General features: G+C 39.7%; 1 protein-coding gene across 1 annotated transcript in view; it reads right to left on the bottom strand.

Annotated features, from left to right (window-relative positions):
- GRIN3A (glutamate ionotropic receptor NMDA type subunit 3A) overlaps positions 1-26,022 on the bottom strand; it is a 264,558-nt gene that overhangs the window by 120,599 nt on the left and 117,937 nt on the right. Inside the window, exons 2-3 of the mRNA XM_018565288.1 lie at positions 4,291-4,895; positions 1,914-2,961 (exon numbers count right to left, since the gene is read on the bottom strand). Of these exons, the coding sequence (XP_018420790.1) occupies positions 1,914-2,961; positions 4,291-4,895 (1,653 nt within the window). The remainder of the gene's footprint in view (positions 1-1,913; positions 2,962-4,290; positions 4,896-26,022) is intronic.

Here is a 26,022-nt window from a genome sequence, read left to right as displayed (position 1 = left end):
TCCGCAGTGTTCCTTTGCTTTAACAAGTGCCTGTGGGGCGAGCTCTTCTCCTAACAACGTGTTGGTAAGTATCCTTTTTCGAGGTACAGTATACTATAGGAGTGGATTTACTTCTTTGGGAGGCTATGGATGTGGTAACCCTATAATTAATTTTGGAACTGTTTTCAGTGCATCCATAGTAAAAGACTTTTGAGTAAGGCACATCTAATAATTGACGTAAGTAGTGAATATATAATATTTAGGGATGCACAGATACTTTTCGAGTACCAGTGCAGATACTTGGCATTTTCATGAGAACTACCAGGGTTGCAGAGGTTGCAGCTGGGACCTGGCTCTGGCGCTCCACCACTGTCCTGAAATCATTCGTCTGTATTGTTTTAGAAAAACTGTCACATGACAATAAACAAAAATGTATCAGTACTCGTACTTGTAAGTACTCGGCAAGTACCAGTACTCGTACTCACAAAACTGGTATCTGTGCATCACTTTATTTACATTTATAAAAACAAAATCGTACATTAATACAGAGATGTACTAATCCCAGGAGCTCCGTGTGCTCCTTATAAATGACAGCTGAATCCTAACTTCTGAATGTTTCTCTAGTCTGGTCTTGGAGCTCAAAAGTATCGGTACATGTACTCGTACTTGTACTGAGTACTGTACTTGGTATCTGTGCAACCCTAATAATATTGATAACATTGTTTTGATAATTATAATATTTCCTATATCATTACATTTATTTATGTAATTTTAGGCAGTTAACCTCCTATTCTCTTTCAAAGAAATAGACTGCTGTTCTAAAAAAATGGGTAGAGTTTAAAGTATTATACCAAGCATGGCTTCTCCAAAAAGAATGAAATTGAAAAGCAATTTTTAAAATGTGTGCAGCTTTACTAAAATAATACCTAGTAAACCTGCCATGAACCTGCCTGGTTTAGGCACCTGCTTTTTTAGGAAAACAACACTCTGTACCCACCTCCCAATTGTTTTCCTGCATTGTCAACCTGTCACATGGGCATCTGATGCAGACTACAAGCAGCCGTTTCAACACACATTAGCCAGGCATGGTCACCATTACCCCGAGAAATGCATGCAGCCATTACTGGAGTGTATGTACATAGACAAAAAGTGGGTTCAAAGAGGCTGCAGGAGATCAGCAGAATGAAGGGATGAAAAAAAGCTGTTTATAAAATTGTTTATGATACACAGTGCTTAGAAACAAAAACAAAAAACAGGCAGGGTTTACATCTACTTTAAAGTTTGAGAGGTGAGAATGAGTAGGTCCAAGCTCATCTTTATTTCCCATGGTTTCTATTTAGATAATAGAAAGTCCCAGTTAAAAACAATACATTTTTTTGTCTCCACCCCAGAATACCTGGCTTTCTTCAAACATAAAGTGAGGGGTAATGCATTTTTTCCTTACAACTAAATGGTTGAGGTTTTCTGTTCTTAAACAAAGTTAGATGCCCTTTACTTAATCAACCCATAATTTTGTAAACTAGCTTGTATATGCCCTTTACTGTTCCCTATTTGCTTATCCTGTTGAGAGAAATAACAATTTTGAAAAGGTTACAGCAATGAAGAGACACAAAACAATAATAGAAGAAACTTTATTTCTCATGAGAAATTGGAAAATGTAATCATAGTTACTGAGCTTTTGGCTATCATGAATTCATATACCATTCCATGTTATTGCCAGTGACAGTACTTAATAATGGCATAATAAGTATGTTAAGCTGCTAAAGTACTCAATAAAATTCATTATTGCCATACTTTTTCTAAGATAGATCACATTGATGTCATTCATTCCAGAGCACCGTGGTCTTCATTTATTTGATCAGAAACACTATAAAAATGACAGAACATTCAAACCAACTATAAATATATGAAAATGTAGATTAAGTATGACCTACCTTAGGATCATGTATTCCAGACAGCTCCTCGTAAATCTTTTCCCCTACCATGACAGCTGCCAAATTAGCAGTATATGTTGACAAACAGAATAAGCAAAATATAGCCCAGAGATTCATCAAAAACCTTCCAGTCCAGCACTTGGGAGTTTTGATAGCAGCTGTCCTGCCAAACAGTATAGCATAACACACATTTAATGCTGAAGAGAAGGAAAATACTTTGCTTCTGTTTCTGCCATTCGGTGTCATGCCAAACGGGCTTTTCCATTCATATAGTGTTAAGAATATTGCAGTAATATGTAGTGATACAAATATTCCAAGCCACATTGTCCAATGTAGTGGCCACATAAAGGCTCCAATTGGAGCTGCTGTATCTTTAGTCCTTACTAAAATACCCAAACTTGTTGAAAAGAATGGACTTGTAAAGTCAATGACTTGACTCCTGGCAGTATTAATGCTAAAGGAGGTTACAGCCATATGGGCAGCACCACTAAGAAGGTCTCCAACAAGTCCAGTCCAATGAGCACTTTTAAAAGCTCCATATTTTCCATCACCGACAATATACAAGTCAAAGTCAAAGTTCATATCTTCTGCCAGTTTTTCCAAGAGGTCAATGCAATAACCATAGCAACACTTTTTGTATGCAATAGGCACAGTATCATTTCCCCCTTGTAGGCTTTCAAAAAGACTGTCTAGCATTGCAGAATCATTTGTCTTGGGATCTAAGCAAAGTTGCCCAGCTGGACACTGACCATCATCATCTACATTTCTTGTGAACACAAAGGGAGGCTCTACCAAGGTAACAACTTTAAGGTGCAGCCGAGGTGGTTGTTGGTAATGGCTTTTTTGCCTTTGTGCTTGGTCTGGCCATAACCCATAATCCATGATTATTTTTTGATTCTGCCAACTTCCAAGTCGGGTCCACATTGGATTACCTATGGGGTCATGCTGTAAATTCCATATGAAGTAATGATTTTCTGAGTTGATAACAGAAGAATCCTTAACCTTGATATGACCACTAAGTCCACTAAATGTTGTATGTACCAAAAACCTGTTAAATAAACATAGGTCATTAATAATAGTTAACTTATGCACTTCAGTAACATAAAAATATAATGTTTTATTGTATTGCATGTATTAATGCACATGTTAATGGCCACAATTTTCACCAGCTTGCTATTTTTCTGCTTTATCAGTACTATGACAACACAAAGAGGTAAACACACATCCTCTTGCTATTCTTGAAACTTATCTAAAAATATATGGATTGTATGGTGCTCATTTATTATAAAATGTTTTACCAGCCTGTAATTTTAACGTTAGTGGGAATCCCAATAACTGTATAAGTTCCTAATGTCTCTGTCTCATCACAGGCAGCTCTCAATTCCTCCAAATTACCACATATCACTGCTATCATTGAAATATAAAAATACACAAATTGTTATAATTAAGGCAAAACAGTGTTATTAATGTTTATTAGTATACTATCAGTAACATTAAAGAGTATGTCTAGGTAAAACCACGGTCAACAAAACCGGAAGTGAGGAAAATCTCCCTAAAGGAATTCTGGATAGCAGTAAAATATTAAAATCTGCATTTTTGGCTAGAAAAATACCACAAAAAATACCACACTAAAAGGTGTTAGCTGAAATTGTTTATGTTGCACATTTGTGAAGCTGTTTATTTAATCTATATTTTCTGTAAAATATACAATAAAATGAATTTAAGTGCACATAAACACAATTCAATCCTCAATTTTTAGGTAAAAAATAAAAGATGAGGTGATGAGGTTGAATGAATTAAATATGTCAGGACTCAAAACTGCATTTTTAGTTGAAAAATAAGGGGCACTGTGAGTCCCATAAAATATATTGGGTGGCTCTACAACCCTTGTCATTACCTTTTACAAAGCCATAATGCGTGGGACATGTCATTGGTAGTGAATGGGATAATACTCTAAAAAAACTACAAGCAATTGTGGCTGTGTCTAGCAATGAGATGAGTGTATTTGTAAACAGCTCCCCATTTTACATCACATGCAATTATTTGAATAACAAGAAAAAAACTGCTCTCCCTTCAGGAGCCTAAAAGTGTTACATGCAGGCCCCAAACAGGTTGGGTAGTTGTGTAAATGTACTGTAAAGTGAAGGTTACATAATATGCTGATGCCAGACAAAAGCTTAAAAATGTAAATGATTAATTAACAACCAAGCCAATTGCACTAAAGTTTAAAGCAATTCTTGGCTTTATTTGTGGAATTATTTTATTAATAACCAAGTGTTTGCTCCGCAGCAGGAATTGTCCATATTGGTACACAATCATCATATCAGTATGCCCACTCTAAAGAATCTTAAATTCAGAATAAACAGCCACAACATACCTGGACAAATACTCCCCAGATGAGAGATTTTGAGAATCTCTTCCCATGCAATTCATTGTACTTGGAACAAGTGCCAGTTCTGGCTGATCCATCGTAGCTGTCGCAACAGCTCTAGCTATCAGCTCCATTGCATCTTGCACATAGTGTTCAAAAGAAGAAGCAGTGGTTGTTCCATGAGCAATCAGTCCCAAGGGCAATCCTTCAGTCCTTAATTCATCAACATTTTGAGAGTCTCCAAAAACCCAATAAAAATCTGGTAAGCCTATTCCATACTGGGCAGCAGTTTCAAAAATACGTCTTGTATCTTCCATATCACATCCAAACATGACAATTGTAGATGTAGTGTCCTTAACACTCTCCAAATTCATCTGCAGGTAGCTTAACATGTAATTTGTCATGGTTAAATTTACTGTGATATTTATGATTAATCCAAGGTGAAATCTTGAATTATTTTGCGTTAAGGTGAGGAAATCTGTTATATTCCAGTCTTCTTGGCACAGCAGTATGCTATAATTGTACCAGTTGTTCAGTGTCAGAATAGAGAAAGTCACATCAGCATTTGATGTTAGAGAGTTTTCAACGCTAAGCTGCAGGTGGAGTGGATTCTGTTGAAAGAAAAAAAAAAAATAGAAAAAGATGCATGTCAACTTTTTGTAAAATGTAATGCTTTATTTTGTCATTGTATTTGAACTAACAGTGACTCATCATTAATTCCAAGGCACAGTTGGAATTGTCTGCCCATGAGTCAACTTTCTTCAGATCATAGGATGGTTTTGTTGTCGTTAAATGGTTAGAAACCACTACAGTACATCAAAAGAAAGAGCGCTAAGCACAGAGGAGTCTATCTATCAAAAGTATCTGTTCTTTGCTTTTAAGAACCAGTTACAGCTCTGGCCAGGATTCAAAGGCTAGAAAACTGACTACTGCATAAATTGCGCCAAATGCTGGCTTTGCAACCCACACAAATTATTTCCTGTACCACTGGTTCTAGATCATTGATACTCAATATTTTATTACACTGAATTGTTTAATCAAGCAGTTCACAGAAGCAGTCTTATTTGACTTGTCTTTTTTATTTATAGCACCAATGTGAATATATTAGGACATTTTCTATAACTATTGTAAGGAGCTTATTAATTAAAAAGAAATGAATCATGTAACTGTCCCAGCAAAATACTTTAACGTTCGCCCTATATCTAAAAAAACGTGAGAGCTGTAACATTTTATATTCACAATATGTTTGTTAAAGGGAATGCATAGTGATTTTGTATATGCTTTATTTATTAATTTATAAAAGTCAGGCGAATATGAAATTCTGCACATATCCAAATATTTGAGTTTGTTTATATCCAGTTAGCAGTTGGAGTTTTTGAAACCTGTTCATGGTTATTTAAACCTGCTTTGTTGAAAAAAACCAGTTGAATTAGAGCTCAATTCCAAAAGTGGAAATAAACATTCAAGTAAAATCAGATAATTGACCCCTCTCCCTTTATGCCTACTCTCCACAGTTGGGGCTGTATGTATTTTAAAGCATATCCAAACCCCAGAACAAAAATTTAACATATTTCAGCATACAAGTCCTTCAATGTGTCCTTACATCAAGCCTATATCTTTTATTATCACCCAGTGATCCTGTCAATACCACACTTACTTTTCTAGGTCACTCACACCATCCTATCTATGGAGGAACAGCTTCGTTGCCCTATAACAGGACTACAGAACACCTTACCCTCTCGTCTTCTACTTAACAGTTTTGTAGTCTACATAAATAGCTGAGAACAATGTAGTTCATAAGAGTATAGCACAGGCAGAGTGCAAAGGAAGTTATCAGCTTACAAGATCACCAAGTATTTTCTGCATTTATTGGACAGATATAAGAAAACACTTTCAATTGTATATTTAACAGACCAAGAGGGAGCAAATAGGAAAAGTTATTCATTACATTTACATAGCCATACACAGACTGTCTTCCTTCCCCTCTCTCTGAATTAAAGTGTAAGTATTTTTGTAAAACAGAGATTCTTTATGTATACTGTAATGCAGGGGTCAAAATGTCATTACTAATCACTCCGTTTTCGACACAGAGCTCAGTGAAGAGCTCCGGCCGAAAAGGAAGGGAGACAGACCAGCAGGAGCAGCTGCTCCCACAAGTCAGGTACTGACTCAAGCCTGACTGAATTTCCACTCGTCTGCACTGCATTTCCACTCGCCAAATGCGAGCAGGCGAGTGGAAATTTTGAGCCCTGCTGTAATGCAAATGATACAAACACAGTTAAAATCATACACTTTAAGAAAAATAATATAAAATCCCCTTAATTGTTATAATTTTTCTAATTACTATTGGCATATAATACCCATGTATGACCAGAAGCTATTAATATCTTAATGCCCAGGCCAAATTTATCAGAGTTAGCATGTGTTGGCTATCTTAACAATATGGCTAATTTGCAATTTGGGCTAAATAAACATATTTTTGGGCACATATAATGTTTATATGTGGTAGACTATTTTTGTCAAAAAATATTCTGTAAATGTGCAAAGATTTAAAAATATATTTATTTTATTACTTTTGATATAACAATAATATCTGACATTTACATTATTAGATATCATCACTGGTAAACTTCTAATCTTGAAGGTAGCTGTGTTTATCTGGAGGCTGAAGGTCCCCAGTCTGCATGGCATTTTTTGTCAGAACTGACATATGATCAGAAACCACTCCCAATCGACAGTGGGAGCTGGGATTAAGAGCCAGCAGCTCCACAAAATGTTGGCTACTGGCTCTTAGGCTAGGTTCAGACCAGATGCAGTGTGTTCAGGTCCGATTTTGGCTGGAACACACTGCATCGCATTGCGGCCGGCTCACTTTTTTGTGAGCCAGGAGGGGTCGTGGTGGGCCATTAAAGTGAATGGCACCATAGCCACGCCCTCCGGCCGCACGGGATGGCAAGGCACATTGTGCCTGCGGTCCGGTGTGGTGCGATCATAATAGTACTTGCAGCATTTTAGGCATAATGTGCCTTGCGATCCCGTGCGCCCGATCGCATTGTGGCAGGAGGGCTTGGCTACGGTGCCATTCACTTCAATGGCCCGCCACGCCCCCTCCTGCCCCACATAAAAGTGAGCCGGCTGCAATGCGATGCAGTGCATTCCGGCCAGAACGCACTGCATCTGGTGTGATCGTACCCTTAAAGTGGAGGACATTTATTAAGGTACCCCAGCCGCAGGGCATTGTGCTGGGGAAGGTTATTAATGAGATTGTGGGTAGAAAGGGGTTAATAAAGCACCAAACAAGCTACAATGTTCATTAACCCACAAAAATCACTTAATATTATTTTACTGGTCTAACTTCAACAAACTGATTTTGATGATTTCTATAGCAAAAAAGTTTTCACGCTTTCCATAGCAATCAGTCAATCGATTAATTTCACATTGTTATCAGCAGTAAAAAACAAATTTGATCATATTAGCATTTAATGAAGTTCTAGTATAATAAAGGAGTATACAAACTAAAGTTATTTGACTTGTGTGTCATAGAACTGAATACATATAATTAACAGAAAACTAAACTAAAAAAAGCATCTACATTATTGCTTTGTACACATACTCTTTATTGCTCTTTTTCCTAAATGACCAACATTGAATTTTATCTTGTTCTACACAGACCATGCACTAAAGGAAACAGATGTAGAAAAAGTAATCAACAATGAATAAACAAAAGACAATTAGCTTTCTTTTTTCTAGCCTACATTAAATAACTCAAACATATCATTACCCATCTGAACATTTTTTTAATTGAATATAAGTACTTCGAATAAGAAATAAACTTAGGTAATAATCATTACTTGTGTGTAAGTATGTCTGTATCTTTACTTTACAGTTAAGCTGGACATTTGCCCAAGCTTCCTATCTCTAATGCAGAGAAGTGTCCAAAAGCACCTTAGAACTATCACTAGTGCAAAGCAAATATTAAAAATACAGTTCACCTGCAGTTTTCTAGCTTCATTCTCATTTCCTTATTCTGTTCACAGGAGGGTGAACCAACTGCCAAATGTAAATGTGGCTCTTAATAAATCTGTCACCTGTCAGTCTGGAGAAACTGAAAATATTTTCTGCAGACAGCTCTAAACATATTAACAGTTTCTTTGTGGTGTATGACCTGGTATAAAAAAAAAGAGATCCAAATCAGGGATTCACATGCATCACCACCCATATTCTTCAAAGCCCCATGCCTCACACTTGTAGGGCAAGATGTAATAGCAGGACCTTCAGTCTAAAGAGTAATTAGTATGGTATTTCAAGGAACGTTTATACACTCCCAACCCTCCCCATTCCTGCAGCACTATCCCAGAATTTGAGCAAAATACTGGGATATCATGGTTCTACCACATGTCCCGGTGCTGTAGTGAAAGCATCACATGAGTAAGGGCTAGTTCACACCAAGCACGTTTCAGGAGCAGAGCAGTTACAGAAAGGATCAAAACTGCGTCCAATGTATTCCAATGGTATTTTGGGCTCTAGTTCACACCGCAGCGTTCAGTTCCAGAGCATGTAAAAAAACCGCAGCAGGCCCGGAACGCATCAAAAACCCACTGCACTGCATGTGCAGAAACTCATGCAGATCTGTATTTGGTGTGAACAAGCCCTAAAACCAGAAAGGGAAGTGTGAGAACAATATATATTTAAATCTGGACTGGGTGATGGGTCCAACTACCGCTCATCCAACTAAGGGATGCTGCACAACCGGTTTGGAAGTTCAGTCTGTGGTTATTCACTTTACCATACAGAAAAGTATGCAGGTACACCAGTAAGTACACATGAAAGATAGTTTTGGGCCTATATACTGTGAGGGGAATTTATCAAAACTGGAGCAGATAAAAACTGGAGAAGCTGTACATGGCAACCAATCAGCGTATTTATTTCATTTTCACATCTTAACTGAACAAACTGAAGAGAGAAGCTGATTGGTTGCTTTGTGCAACTGCTCTAGACTTTGTCTGTTCCAGTTTTGATAAATTCCCCCCCTATGTTGTGTATTACACAGCCCTTACTGCTCCACTCTATATGCCATGTTCTACATCACGTAGTCTGGATCACTGCAAACTGTAGAGAGTAGATAAGGAGATATTATACACTCTTTGTAGTTCACAGTGTATAGTCTTATTAGGGCTACTTTTTTCTGTTTATCAGCAACTACTTCAGTTGCTGTTTAGCTTCTATTATACCCCTTATATTTTTTGTTCCTTTACTTCATGTTCTCTTATTTATTTTTTACTTTATTATTTTCAAAAAACAAAATATAATAAATGGGCTTTCGTGTTTAAGTTGCTGTTTAGGTTCTAGGACCCCTTATATTTTTTGTTCCTTTACTTCATGTTCTCTTATTTATTTTTTACTTTATTTAAAAAAAAAAACATAATATAATGATTGGGGTTTCGTGTTTTAGAGTTGTTTGGGGTTTATCATTTTACAATTAGGGTTTATTGTTTTAAGTTTTATTTTTTTTAATTTTAATATAATTTTGCTAGGGTCTTTTATCAGGGTTAGCTGCATAAACCTGTTCCTGACACAGGCAAAGTTGCATTTCATGTGCAGCACATCACCATATACTTGTGCAGTACTATTTAGTGCACCAAGTCACCACATTGTTTGGTGTACCAAAGCACCAAATCCTCAATCCCCCTATTGCTGTAGCTGCTAATACAGTTTGGCAATCCCCGATATTCATCATGTCTAGCAGGGAGAGGCAGAAGTTTTGCTCATGCAGCTAGTAGAAGGCAATCAGATTCTGGATCTGCAAATGGAAATTTGCATAAACCATATGATTCCCTTTTCAAAGAGAGAAGTGGACCCCATGGGTTAGTGGGTGTCAAAGCTGGACCACTGGCCATAACTTGCATGGTACACCCTAATTGGTATATGCAGACCATAGCTGGTCTCTCTATTCGAAAATGCAGCCTACTACAGTAACTTACATAGTGTGCATTGAGTCTCTACAATTTCTGTCTTTTTCTGTCACCCTTTGTGAGAATGTTGTTCTGTTAGGGCTGGAGTACCAAGTGCACTGTTTGGAAAGCACGTTTTTGAAAATAATAAAAAAAAAATGTTTTTGTTGCCACAAATCACAGCCCTTTTATAACATGTTGCATTGTGGTTTTGTGAATTTGCAATGTTGTGCTTTATGCCTCTTTAAAAGATACTCTCCCTGCTGAACAGTATTTTTTCATTTCTTTTTTTACATTGGCACATGTCTTCCATGGCAGTGCCCAGCTAACTATGACCTTTTTAACAACAGATTCCAAATTAGCCCTAAAAAAGGTCAGAAAAAATAAATTACAACATATGTGCCTTCTATAGGTTCTTGAACTTCCTGCCAGGCTTGCTGAACCTCTATCCCTGATCCCTGCTTTGATTGACAAAGATATGCTCATCTTGTGACTTTTAATTAAGATTGATGACTGCAAGAAACCTACAAACTTGCTAATGCATATTTAACTCCTTCACGACGCATGACGGGATAATCCCGGCATGAATTTTGAAGGGGTTAAAAAGACTTCCAGCAGTTTTTAGCCGCCAGGAGTCTTTTCATAATTGTAGAGCCGAAGGCTGGCTTTACAGTAGCAGCGATTCTGGCGGCTCAGTTGCCGCCAGATCACTTCTACGATCCGGTAAACGGGCTGCCCCCCAGCCCGACACCCCCGCTGTGTTTCCCGGGCTCCGTTGCCCCTCCTATGTGCCCGGGAATGCCTTCTTAGGTGTCGGTGGGAAGCTGGGGAGGAGAGTGGTGAAGGTCCATCCACCGATCTCCTCCCCATTCTATGGGATCTGGCTCAGTTGCCGCCAGATCACTTCTACGATCCGGTAAACGGGCTGCCCCCCAGCCCGACACCCCTGCTGTGTTTCCCGGGCTCCGCTGCCCCTCCTGTGGGCCCGGGACTGCCTTCTTAGGTGTCGGTAGGAAGCTGGGGAGGAGAGTGGTGAAGGTCCATGCACCAATCTATGGGACCAGGAGCAATGCATATTGCATTACTTCTGGTCCCACAACTGTCATTGCTGGGCTCCTGAAGCCCAGCAATAAGCTATTGAAGTGTGATCTGCACTTCAATCACTTATTAAGAGTGTAATGGTAAAACTAGGGGTCTTTTGGATCCCTATATATATATACATACATACACAGATATATTAGGGATGCACAGACACCAGTTCAGCTACCAGTGCCGATACTTTTGCCATTTTCACAAGAACTACCAGGGTTGCAGCTGGGACTTGGCTCTGTCACTCCACCACTGTCCTAAAATCATTTGTCTGTATGGCTTTAGAAAAACTGTCACATGACATTACACAAAAACGTATCAGTAATTGGTATCTGTAAGGACAAGTATTGGTACTTGTACTTGGTCTGGAGAAAATGGAATCGGTGCATCCCTATATATGTACTGTGTTATAAAACAAGTCACATATTGAAACAGGGATGCATACATATACCCATGCAATGCAGGCTTTTTTTGTGAATGTAGTATCCTTCTTTATGTACAGCAAGTTTACAATTTTATCTTAAACATGAGAGAGGAATCTATTTTTTCAGAGGCATATATCTGGCTATTGTCATGAGCTTCTGACATGATCCGGCTTGACTGCTTCCTGAAATGTTAACCAGATTCTGTGTACTATAACAGACAATCTTATTGAAAGAGCAAGAAACCTGTTTGTGATAATATATTCCTCACTTTTTTATACAGAGCAAGTTAATTGGATTTGTATTGAATCGGTAGCAAGGGATAGTGAGCTGCTACTTTCTGGTCCCATCTTCTGTAATAAGACTTTCATCATGAACAATAGAAGTTTATAATCATTTTTTCACTGATCTCTAACATAAAATGTATTGACTATGCATCCCAGCCATCTCTAAAACTATACTATTTCTATGTTTTTTTTTTTAATTTAAGCCATCATATAGATTCTATCCTATTGCTGGCCCCTGCTATTATGAAGCAGCTGTTATATTTATTCACAAAATGCAAAATAGATTCTGGAAGTTCTTCTTCCCTTTTGTTTATACTTTATGTAGATTTCATATAAAAAAGGTAATTTACGGATTTAGTAAGGCAATATTTTGTATGCAATATAATCAGTACCAGAGGCAACCCAACTTGAGTATAACTGAGCTCATTTAATCTTAGAGAATATCCAGTAGTCAGGGTGTTCACTGACTCCACTCCTGCTAATCTGGGGGCCTACCATAACTCAGCTCTAACTTAAAGGAAAACTGATAAGGAGAACTATGGGGAAAAACACTGACCCCATAGTTCTCCTTTAAGGTGCCCATACACCTTACGAATATGTTGAGGCGTTCCATTTTCTCATTATACATCTTCTCGAGGTAAGGAGACAAATATGTGCCCAATCTATTCCCCTTCGGCCCAAGTGCCTCGACACCCCTCTCGCTGCCTCCAGGAAACGAAATAGGCAAAGGGCAGGGTCCAGGTCCGGTTTCCATGAGAGAATGGAATTAATGTACATAAGAGTTTGCTTCCAAAACGTGGATATTTAAAGACAACTCCATAGACAGTGTTGCAGCGTGGGTCTGTGGTGACCGCATTTCGGACAAATGGATATTAATGGATACACTGAAGAGGCCATGGAGGGAGCATCCGTTGGCCCAAAGAACGGAACATAGGCCCTGTGTATGATCTTGAATTGGGTCTCCCTCCAAGCATCATCTGTGATAACCGATCTGATTTTTGCGTACCCTGCAAGTATCTTGTCCAGCAAGTCCGGATCAACAAAGTCCCTTGCCCAATCCTTCACGTTCGAGGAGGAAAGAGGGGCGAGGAATAGTTTTTGCAGTCTAGGATATCTGGTCGAAATGGAGTATGAGCCAGATGAAGCAAGAGCATCCAAGAAGGAGGAGGCAAACAACGCTGTAGGTGTGCCCCTGTAGCTGTTCCATGCTGATTTAAGCTGCAAGTAGTGTAAAAAGTCAGTGGCAGGGATGCGGTACAGTGACACCAATTCCAGGAAAGAGATTGGCCGATTAGTCCTTGGATGAAATAACTGTTTCCAGCATTGCAAGCCCTTCTCCTTCCATTTATGAAAGGCTGCATAGTCCATTCCTTGCAAGAACATTGGGTTCCCCATTATGGGGCATTCTGGCGACATGTATGGGGAAAGTTGCAGCGCTTTGCGAGTATCTCGCCACGCAATGATGGTGTCTCTATAGAGAGCGTTTTGTCGAATACCCTGGGGTAGCAAGGGGATCCTGCAATAGAGGATCGCCCTCAAATCCCATGGCGCTATCAGCTCCGCTTCCATTTGGGTATTAGAATACATAGAGTTACCAGACATCCAATCTAACGCGCGTCGAAGGAGACATGCCTTGTTGTACAATTTAATATTCAGGAAATTAGTCCCCCATGTCACGCCTCCCGGCTATTTATGGATCGCAGCTGCGGAACTCACACTGAAACTGGATGAGCAGAGGTGGTTCAGTGAGCTGTACCCCAGTACACTTAGTGCAGTGGGGAGACCGTACGCATCATACACCACCCTGCAATGGGTTGAATTACTGGTCTCGTAAGAATAAGGCTTAACGGGAGTCTGGTGAGGGTTATTACTTAAGTAATTCACTGTAAGGTAGATTAAACAACTATAGAATTAGATCAGTCACTTTATGGGTTATGGTTTGTTGTATATAAGAGAGACGGTTCACTATCACTGTGCAGTATGAATAAACACAATTTGGAATACTTGAGGGTGCAGTTCCCTTTAAGTAATATGAAGAGTTCAAGTATGTTAAACTGCAGGTGCAGCAGAGGTGATAACCCAGCAGGGTTTGAGTATGACAGGCTGCAACTGCAGCGATAATTATCATATGAAAATGATCAATCTGTAATCACTAATGGTATGTCTCCGTTTAATTACTAATGACAGTTCATAAGTACAAGATGAATTTGCAGCCAAGGATCAATCAATTTTAAAGGAGAACTATGAGGTGAGTGATTTCCACTCACCTCATAGTTCTAGCCGACCTGTGACAATGAGACTGTCACAGGTCGGCTCAGTAGATGGGGAGGTGAGCGAACACATACCGGTGTTCGCTCACCTCTCGATCCTGTCACGGCTCTCTGTCGTGACAGGGGAGGGGCTGGACTCCCCGCTCCGATCCGCCAGCGCTGACTGGCGGAACGGACGGGGGAGGGGGCGGGTACAGCTGGCTCTGCCTTTAGACAGGCAGAGCCAGCTGTCACTCACGCAGCTGGGTGGATCCCGGCACAATTGTCGGGATCCGCTTCAGCTGCGGCATCTCAGTATACCGCAAGCAGCTGCTAGCGGTATACTGCGGCGTCTCAGTATACTGCGAGCTACAGCTCGCGGTATACTGAGCCTAGGATGACGGGAGGACGCTAGTTTGTGTCCTCCTGTTACCCTAAGGAGAACTATGGGGAAAAGACTTAACCCCATAGTTCTCCTTTAAGTATGGCAGGAAGCAACTACAGTGGTGTGTGAATGAACTTGAACCAGGAGTACTTGCCCTTAGGTGTTAATATGGTGACAGCGGATACGAGGGTCCTTGGATTCAGGCAGACAGCTAGGCAGCTCTCCGGGCTAGGGTCAAGTCGGTCTCCTATGTTTAGATTGTCTCCAAGTATTTGGGGATAGAGGTTCGGTCTGTGGCGGGTGAGGCTCGGTGGTCGTCACTCCACTCTCAACAACAAGAGAACGCAGAGTGATTGCCTCACCTGCACTTTAACGGCGGGACCATGCCCCACGTGGGAGGAGCCTCGGCGTGATGTCACAGTGCCGCTGGACCGGGTAAACACGCCGGGTAAGTCTCTGACACCCCCCTCGCTCTTCGGGAGCCATAACTTCTTGAACGATATCCTCTGCTTCTTAAACTGCCATATGAACTGTGACATCGCTCACTGCAATCGCTTGATGTCTATACTTTTTAGTAGGAGAGGAAGAGTTTGCATTGGGTATAACAGTTTGGCAAAACTAATCATTTTTATCAAATTAATTCTCCCAAAGAGCAAAAGGGGGAGCCTCCCCCCCAAGTCCATTTCCCTTATAATTCTATCTATCAATGGGGGATAATTCAAAGAGTATAGCGAGGAGGGTGATTTCCCCACCTTCAGGCCCCAATACGTAATGGCTGAATGAGTAACTTTGAGCTGTTCGGATCCCTCCACCTGCACTATCTTGGTTCCTGAAAGAGGAAGAATTTCACTTTTAGAAAAATGTATTCTGATACCCGAAAATGTCTTCAAATGAGCAAACAACTCCTGGATGGTCGGGGTATCTTTTTTTGGTTGGGATGAGAACAGTAGGATATCATCTGCAAACAGCGCCAGTCTAAGTTCCGAGTTCCCTATTGGGATTCCGTGTAGGGCAGGGGAGTTTGATATATGAGCTGCCAGAGGCTCTATTGACAAATTAAAGAGCAAAGGAGATAGTGGACATCCCTGTTGTGTGCCTTTCTCCAAAGTCAGAGGACCAGACAGGGCTGCTTGTGTCAAAATTCTAGCCACTGGGGAGGTGTACATATGTTGAAGGAAAGAGACGATACGTCCCTGGAATCCAAACTTTGACAACACCAGGAACAGCCACCGCAGGTTAACATTGTCAAATGCTTTTTCAGCATCCAATGTGATTATGGCCGACTGCTGTTGAGTTGGAGCGTGCTACCTCCAGGGCAAGTAACACCTTGCGTAGGTTGGTAACCCCAGAGCGGCCCTTGACGAAACCGACCTGCGATGGCTGTATCTTGGAGGGCAAAAGCTCAGCCATTCGCCGTGCTATAATCTTAGACAGGATTTTGGCGTCTATATTTAGTAAGGAGATGGGCCTGTAGGAGCCCGGATCTGTGGGGTCTTTTCCCTCTTTAGGTATTAGTTTAATATAGGCTTCTTTTGCCGTCTCTGGGTATGGACCCCCCTCCCACACCAAATTAAATAATGAGTGGAGGGTAGATACAATATCTGTTCTTATTAGCCTGTAAAACTCGGCTGTGTAGCCATCGGGGCCTGGGGCTCTGCACATGCCGAGATGTTGAATGACGGACAATATTTCCTCCTGCGAGATGTCCGCATTCAGGGATGAAATCTGATCACAAGACAGGCAAAGGAGCCCCAATTTGTCAAGGAACCCCTCTTCTGCCTCCCCATCATATTCATCTGCCGAGTACAGAGATCTGTAAAAAGTATCCAGGATCTTGTTAATTTTTGAGGGCTCATGTTCCAAACCCCCAGAGGGGTGTCTGAGACACGGTATATGGCTATGGCGGATTCTCCCTTTCACTAGGCGAGTCAGCAGTTTGCCTGTCTTGTTACCAAACTTATGGGTATTCAGGGTATAATAGGAAGAGTGTATGGCCTCCTATCTACTAGCCCATAGATTAAACGTTTGTTTGGCCGTCTCCCATTCTTGCCTGTTACTGGGGGTGGCATGGGACAGGAGGGTCAGTCTGGTTAACCAGTTGGTTAACCAGTTGCCGTCCGCCCGTAGTAAAAAAACGGACGGACGGTACTCCTTTATATAGGGGGGTTGTTATCCCCCTATATAATAGCAATAACAATAAGTGCAAAAAAATATATATAAATTTAAAAAAAATAAAAAATAAAAGTAACATATAAAAAAGTAAAAAAAAATAAGTCTCATATAAAAAAAGTAAACCTCCCCCCAAAATGGTTAGCTCCCCCACCCCCGCATTTACGCACATATAAACGTAAATATGCGTCCGGTGCACCAGCGCGCGAAAACAACAATTGCGCTACACACATTACATATCGCCGCGAACGTCGCAGTGAGAGCAATCATTTTAGGGCTATCAATCACTGATAACACTAAACTGATGATCGGTAAAAGCTTTTAAAGCATCGCCTGTGGCCAATTTTGGTTATTATCGTTTTTTTGAGGCACGCAATTTTAAGGCTTGACATGTTTGGTGTCTTTTTACCCGACATGACCCCGTCTTTTATATTTTACCAAAAAATTGGGTAATAATAAATGTTTTATCATTTAATATAGTGGAAACATTTTTTTTGTGTAAAATTTCGGTAATTTTTCCTTAATATAGTAAAAAATAAAATCCCCAGTGGTGAATAAATACCACCAAAAGAAAGCTCTATCTGCCCCCCAAAAATGGTGTAAAATTCATTTCAGTACAGCTTTGCATGATGGAATAAATGTCAGTCAAAGTACCGCAGCGCTGAATACTGAAAAATGGCCTGGATGGGAACGGGGTTTAACACCGCGGATGTCAACTGGTTAAAGGAGACTGAGCTGATGTTTTAACATGTGATTGCTATTGCACTTATGGCCATTCTATATTAGATTGTTTAGGATATGATTATTATTCTTTTTAAATATTTATTCTTGTGGCGCTTGGTAGCACGTTAGCACGGCTCATTAATACTTTTAAAGGTGCATTTCAGGATTACCAGATTACAGAGAAAGGGAATATGGGGTAGATTGGTGCACCACAGTGGTGTTTAGTTTAAAAAAAACGATCTACTCAACAGCTAGGCTTTATTCCCTGTGTGCATTTCAAATTCTTATTTTTACTTTTGATTGGAGAATTTGAAGGTAAAGTGAAGATTGGCTAGTTATTGCAGATTATTGCACTTTCCAAATCATAATTATTCTCCTGTTTTTGCTCTTTCTGGTGTAGTAGCTTGCACCTGGAAGCTCCTCTTTGAAAAGGATTGTACCTAACCTTGACAGGAATTTGAATCTATGTCATACAGGTTTGCTGGTTAACCATTGCCTCACCTGCACTTAAATCATTGTGTTTTGGAAGGATAATCTGTGAGATCAGGTAAAACAAATAAAAATAATTAAAAAATAAATAAATAAATAATACATAGATAAATAAACAACAATATTGCTAAAGCATTCAACACAGTACCCCACAAACGTTTAATCCATAAACTAAGGTCTATAGGCCTAGATTAAATTGTATGCACATGGGTGGAAAATTATCTGCAAGAACGGACCCAGAGGGCAGTGATAAATGGGTAATTCACTAATTGGGCAAGGGTTGGGAGTGGGGTGCCCCAGGTTTCAGTCCTGGGACCGATCCTGTTCATCTTATTCATCCATGACATAGAGATTGGACTAAATAGCTCCGTTTCAGTTTTTGCGGATAATACTAAACTCTGCAGAGCAGTAAATTCCGAACAGGGATTGCACTATGACAGGACCTAAACAAAACTGAGGCATGGGCTACAAGATGGCAAATGCAGTTTAATGTTGAAAAATTTAAAGTTATGCGCATAGGAGTAAAGAACGTGCACAAACTATTACTTGGGGGGTGTTACTTTAGGGAAGTCAGACATAGAAAAAGACCTGGGCGGTCCTCATAGATCACAGATTTGGCAATAGTGAGCAATGCCAAGCAGCAGCCAGTAAAGCTAACAAGATACTGGCGTGTATTAAAAAAGGAATTGTAGCATAGGATCAAAGAGTAATACTTCCACTTTATAAATCATTGGTTCGGTAAGTATGCGGTACAGTTCTGGTCACTGACTCTCAGGAGGGACGTCCTGGTACTGGAGAGAGTTCAGAGAAGGGCTACAAAATTGTTAAATGGATTGAAGGCCTGAGTTATGAAGACCGCATTAAAAATCTTAACTTATTCACCTTAGAAAAGAGACGGTTGCGAGGGGACCTAATTGCAGTCTTTAAATTATTAATGGGGACCACAATATTAGGAACAAACTGTTTAATCACACAACTGTATTGAGAACCCGAGGACTCAACAGAAGGTAAGAAGAGAGGGGGTTCAATCTTAGAATTCACAAGGAGTATTTAACTGTGAGAGTAGTGCAGTTTGGAATTCCCTACCACAGGCGATGATAACATTGATAAATTCAAGAAACTTCTGGATGAGTTTCTTCTTTTGCAGGAATCTACAGGAATATGCGAAGTGTTACAGCAAGATAAACACACACACTCACACATATACAAAGGTTCAATTGGAAGGACCTTTGCCTTTATTCAACCTTACATACTATGTCACAGGAGGCCAGGAATTTGTCCTGGACGGGCGGTATATTTCCCCACTATTTAGGTTGTGGTCCCTTTAAGGGGATGGAAAAAGGGATTTTGTCAGAAGTTCTCACCAATAAAGGGTGAGGGGTTTTCTGATTTCAGAAGGGAAACTACTACGTAGTCTTGATAGTCCTGAAAGGAGACCCAGAATCCGGGGGCTCAGAGAGATATTGGGTGGGATCGAGCCTCCAACTCTGACGGCCTAGTAAGGGTTAACCAACCTGCTGGGAGTGTTCAAAGTGCACAGGAAGCCAGCCAGCAGTGTCTGTGAGGTGTGTTTAGAGCAGGACATGGCTGAGTATGGATCTGTGGACTTGCTGCTACTGAGACATTGCTGGGCACCAGTGTTTGTATTTGACCCTCTGAAGAGCAGTCTGGGACGCTAACCCTGAGAAGGGACGTATGCATACAGGCGGTGAGCTGAATTTTCCGTTATATTGAAGAGAAGTTTTGTTCATATATTCTGTTTGCTGAAGACAAGCTGTTTCTGTTGGAGCATTGTGAGAAAAATAAAGATTTTTATTTTTACCAACACGGCTGGCTATTGATCAGAACTGCTCTGAATATTACATATGTTACTAAATCAGTTTCAGAACCCCTGTAGTTCATATATCCAACTTAAGTGACAGAACACATTACACATATAAGTCTACAAAAGGCAGCATCTGCTACACTGATGGCTGCATATACATAATAGCACATAACTGAGTTTACTAATAATAAAATATATCAAGCAAAATGTAAAAGGTGAACGTCTGGCATACATGAAAATCTCCCTATGCAGAGTTACTGGTGGTCAGAAAGCACTGAGATGAAACAAAGGATGATTTTTTTTAAATGGTTAAATGACAGTTGTGTATAACACAGATAGCAAACTAAAAACCAATAATTTAGGGTTTGCATCTGCTTTAACTGCTAGAAGATGAATAAATAATGCACTTCATCCAGGCCTCATGGCTAAATGTAGAGGGGGAGCCGATTTGTACAAATGATCCCGAGCGGCTGTACAGCCGCTCAAGGTCACTTGTAAGCACCCTGATTGTCACTAACCCTCCCCTCCCTGAACACTGCCTCTCTCACCCGCCCACCATCTGTCTGCGCCCTCCGCCTCTCTCCCCACCCGCAGGATCTCTCCCCAGCCGCCGTCTCTGTAATTGCCCACTGTCTGTCACCGCCCACCAGCTTTCTGCCCGCCCACTGTCTCCCTCATCGCTGTGGTTTTCAGGGTCCTCCGCTCTGCAAGCCCCTGTGCAATAGCAATAAAGTTAAGTGAAAAAGAAATGCAAAATAAATAAAAATTAAAAACGTAAAAAAATTAAATTACAAAAATTAAAAAGTAAAAAATAATAGCATAAATAATAATTAAAAATGGAAATAAATAAAACAATTAAAATAAAAAGGTGATAAAGTAAATAATAATAATATAAATGTCAATTTAAAAAAGAAGTGAATGATAAGAAAAGTAAAAAAGTAAGAAACATACAAAGTAAAGAAAAATTTAAAATTAACCTGCTGCCCCCACCATCTGCATGCAAATACATGCATTGCATTAAAGGGAAAGTTCACTTTCCCAAGTAATTTGGGAAAATGGAATTACCTGCTCAAATCTGGCCTCCTCTCCCCCCTGCTATGCTTACCTTCTGGCGAACGGTCCTTCCAGTCCGACAGTATGAGTGTACTATCTGTACCCCATACTACTATTCAGTGCAGTCCTGTGCCATGTATTCTGAATTTTGCTTGCAAATTGCGAGCACTGGTTGGTCAGCGTGGTCGCCTGACAGTGCTGACTAATGAGTAGCGCTTTTGGTTAAAAAAAATGTTTTGTATGAGGACAAGTAGATCATCATGTGAGACAAGTAGATCGATCCCCCGCTTTAGTCCTTGGACAAGTACTTTTCAAAACAATTTCCACACCCATGCCCTCTTAGGTGGTAAAGGGATTACCTTAAAACACTGATAGTAGTGAAAATACCAAAGAATAAATGAATTTTTTAGTGGGTCTTCCAAGTGGCAGTTTGCAAATATACAGTATATACAGCACAGGCTATTTTATAGTCACATTACATTTTAAAAAGTATCTGCCCACTTTATTGACATCCTAATTGCTATAAGCAGTTATAAGTAATAGCTTGCAGAATATTAGAATAATTTATTATGCAGCATGCATCAGGGTGCTGATAGAGTTAAATCATATTGTTTTCTTACTCTCCTCCTGGAAAAGTCTCATTGATGGTTATAAATATCCAAAGAAGAAGTGGTTAAAAGGCTGTTAATGAAATTCATAACTCAGAATTGTCAGGGGCAGAGCCATTAACAGCAATATATGGCAGGAATATGATGCATGGTCTTTCTCTGTCATTTTGAAGAAGTGATTGCTATAACATCATAGAAAACATATTGAAGCTTAGAAATCAATATGTTGTGCTGAAACATTAAATGACGTGCACCATGAAGCTAAATTACGTACACCATAAAGCTATATTAGAAGGGATATTGCAGTGACATTTAATTAATCAATCTCTATTTTCCAAGTGAAACCTGACATTTCACATGTGCTGCCATGTAGGATGACAAAAGACTGAAGGCTCTATACTTTCAATCCTTAATGCACACTGCAAATACACGTTTAATGGACGAAATGATAATGTATTTTAATCAATCATTGATTTGATTAATTAATAATTTTTAGTTCCTATACCACTGCAACCTAAATATAGCATGCAGCTTGCAGGACTAATTTGCTGAAGTGGATTTTTGTTCAAATGGTAACAGTTCTGGATTGGTAACCCCTTAAGTAAGAATGACACATGGACTTCAGGTTGTGATAGACAATTTAAGTGCTCCCGACCTCTTTGATGAATAACATGGTACAATGTTTTGCATAAGTGGCAGAGCCTGATATCTGTACTGCCAACTTCACCTTTGTGTTGGGTTGTAGTTTTGGTTACTTGCAGTTACTAATGCCTGAAAATAACAATAACAGGTTCCAGACTGCTGTTCTGCCTGCCATTGTAGTCTAGCTGGGTTTTCACTGTTGCTATCCCTGAGTTTGTGCAACTGTGTGAACTAGTGTATGTGCAATTAGTGAATTAGTGTGCAGTTCATTCACTTTGCATTTCTACACCCAAAGCTGGTAGCAAGAGTACTATGCCCTACTCTTCTGGCTGTTGGTTTTAGGGTCTACTGACCTAGAGTAGGCCTCCTTTAGCCTCTCCACTACTCTGTAGTGCCTTATGGGACGAGGACATCTAAACCAATTAATGTGACACCTAGGCTTGGCAGTTGACTGGGGAATGGGGGGAAAAGCATCACAAGACAGTTGACCCAGTGTGGCAGGCATAATAAATCCAGCCCTGGTGGTGGGTAAAAGAAATGCATCTTAATGGAGTGATGGAGAAATCTCCATAAGGCCATAGCTGTTCTAAGACAGAGTAGACTTAATTCACTAAACTATGTTTAATTAATTGCCATATCCCTTGTTATGTTTCAGCCTAGTAACTGTTATTGTTATCTTTCCTTGGCTATCACTGCTGAAAATAATAGGCAAATAATGATAATTATAGCAATCTGAACTCAGCTTTGTCTCTAGATTAACAGCCTTGCATGCCTCCCTAAGCCAATAACAACCAAATATGGAATTGCTATGACCTAGGGGGAGAGCACAGAGGATCAACTTAGTGCCCCAGACCAGAACAAGTATTCACTACTAAGAGGAAACTGCTACATGTAGAAATAATGGGCCTCGGTTACCAATGTGGAGGATCCACCGTAAGAAAAATAGGTGGAATAACAAACTACCTGGACAGGATAAAAAACTTACCAACAGCTAAGGTGGTTAACAAGAAGTAATGTTCCTAGGGTAAAGGCCTAACATACTTAACCCTTGATTTCAGGGGATGGAAGCCTGGATAGACAAAGTATGTCCAAAAAAAACAACCACCAGTCAACAGCCTTAAACCCTTTATTTCAGGGAGAGGGAGGCCCATATTAGGAAGTATGTTACATTTTAGGAAGTATGTTTTAAAGGAGAGTGTGGGGTAACACCTGTATATAAATGGGGTAGGCAGGGGTGAGGATTTACCATAACCCAAACTGGCATACAAGGACTTCAAGGTCAAAAGGATTAGAAGGAGTCCTTTTAACTCACAGTCATCAATGTTTTCATGGTGTGATAGCCACACCTATCTGACCAATAATTAAAAAAATATGATTCCAGTGATCATAAAACAGCACGGTAAGGGCATAATCCACTATAGAACAGCTAGGGATGGAAATACTGGTATTAATGGTGACTGTCCCCTCTTCTTCCCATCCTGAACTCTCCTTGTAATGCATTTATATGTCATGTCCTCACCAAAATGGCTGATGAGTTCTCACAGGATTGTAACACAGACCTCTCCAAGACAGCCCCTCTGTTTGATCAGTTCGATAAATTCATCATATCCTTATACAGACTAGTACCTTACTGCCTTTTACCTTCCCAGAATACTAGATTGAACAAATTAGATGGACCCGTGCAGGTCTTCACATTCTGGTACATTGCATCATTTTAATGGGCTTCCAACATATTGGAATGCTTACAAAAACATCATGCACCATTATTGTATAATGCAGAGCACAACAACATGCACTGGGCTGCACTGCAATTCAGGTGCATTATGGAGGTGTGTTGGGTCACCATTCAAAATGAATAATACCACAATACATGTAATTTATTTTACTGCAATGTCCTAGGGTAATTTTTGCTTCTGCTGAAAGTAGATTCATGACACACTTCTCCCAGTATGTCCCTCTTAGGGTAGGGTTGCCACGTTTTCTTGTAAATCATACTGCCCAAGTGTGGCTTGTTGTAGGTGTGTTTGGCAAACTACAATAACTAGATATGGAACTAATTATAGAAAATGTAAAAAGTTATCACTGGCAACCTACTCTCCTGCTTATTAAGATAAAACATTAATGTGAAGTGTCAAATATACTACAGATACAGTATATTACTGAAATATACAAAATATGTATTTATGCACACATTGCAGTTCAAGACTTAAACTCATAAAGAAATATTCTGATAAATTTACGTGTGCTTTGGCTTGATTTTATAATTACCCATGCATTCATCATAACTTTTGTGTTGGTCTGTGAAAGAACATAAAATAAATAGCGCTTATAGTGCCAGCTGTTTAAATAGAGTTGACATTCTTCCTAAAATAACCCAACAAACTGAAGACAAAATTTGCAAAAGAGCGGAGAAAATCTCTGCGAGGCTGAAGATATAACATTGTGGACAGATATTATATAAAACAGAAAAAGAGTTGCTTAAAAGCTAAACTAGTTGCTAACCTGCTCTTTGGTGTAAACTTTATAATAATAACCATATGAAGAAAGCCCAAAATGGTAAACATGGAACTGTGGGAAGTCAATATCTGAGACTGAAGATTTTAAATATTTTAAATTGGCAGTCAGTGCCACTGTTTTCAGGCCATCTGCATTAGCTTAAGCCAGAAAAGATTCCCAAGCCACAAAGAGATTGTGCCAAGACACTTGACGAGAGTTAAGAAATGCCTATTAATTATAAAAGGTATAATTTCAGCCTCTATAGTTCTTTCCATACATATTTTCTTTCTTAATGAGATGTGGTTTGTAATTTTAAATAAAACCAGTCATCACATTTTACCTCCTTTCCTTGGCATGGGGTAACAGCTCATTTGTACATCAAATATATGACTCCCTAAAAATCTGGCAACTATACATATCTCTTCTGATACATCAGGTATGCATCTGCAGCACACCAAGGCAGGTAACAGAATATACATCAATGGAATGGTGTGAATGGGCCTTAGGAAAGCTTTCCTTTAAATACAAAAAGTGCTTGTCATTGTTTAGAATATAGGTTCATATATTTATTTATTGCTTTTTCCAAACATTAATCCAGATTTATCACATTTTACACAACTAACAAATATACAATAGAACAAAACACAACATTACATTAATCCCATCTGACCTCTATCTTGTACCTGATATCCAAAGACCAATTTATATGTACCCAGGGCAAATCTCTCCAAATACACCCCTTAATAGTGAATTACTAAATAATGATTGTAATGTACCTTTAATATTTACTACATTTTTAATTTAATATCATTAGTGTTTCCCATTTCATATTTTATGATAATGTGTATCCTCATATATTGACCACCTGACGTTTGTAGGCAAATTAGCTATAATTTCGTGCTGAAGTTGCTAGAGGGCCAGACCATTATAAATAGGGAAGCAGGTTGTTTACCACGACAGTAGAAGTGATTTTTTTCTGAAGATATGGGTAAACAACGTGATTTAACGGCCTTTGAACGTGGGATGATTGTTGACGCTCTGAGCCATGGAGCGAGTATCAGCAAAACAGCAGAATTCGTTAAATGTTCAAGAGCAGCTGTTGTTAAAGTTTTTAAAGACTGGACTGTCAGACGAAAATCTGTGTCTGAACGTGCGAATTGTGGCCGCAGGCGACTAGTCAATGTTAGGGCAGAACGGAGAGTGGCAAGACTGGTTCAAGACAACAGAAGGGCAACAGTGCATCAAGTCAATGCCAAGAAGAATCGTTGCAGTATTGAAGGCAAAAGGTGGCCCAACGAAGTACTGATGGGGTGGTCATAATAATCTGGCCACTCAGTGTATGTAACCTAT

This window comes from Nanorana parkeri, unplaced genomic scaffold, assembly GCF_000935625.1.
Source record: "Nanorana parkeri isolate BGI_ZX_2015 unplaced genomic scaffold, ASM93562v1 scaffold828, whole genome shotgun sequence".
Classification (NCBI taxonomy): Eukaryota; Metazoa; Chordata; class Amphibia; order Anura; family Dicroglossidae; genus Nanorana; species Nanorana parkeri.
The sequence above is the reverse complement of the archived record's forward strand: the minus strand, read 5'-3'. Positions and strand labels throughout refer to the sequence as shown.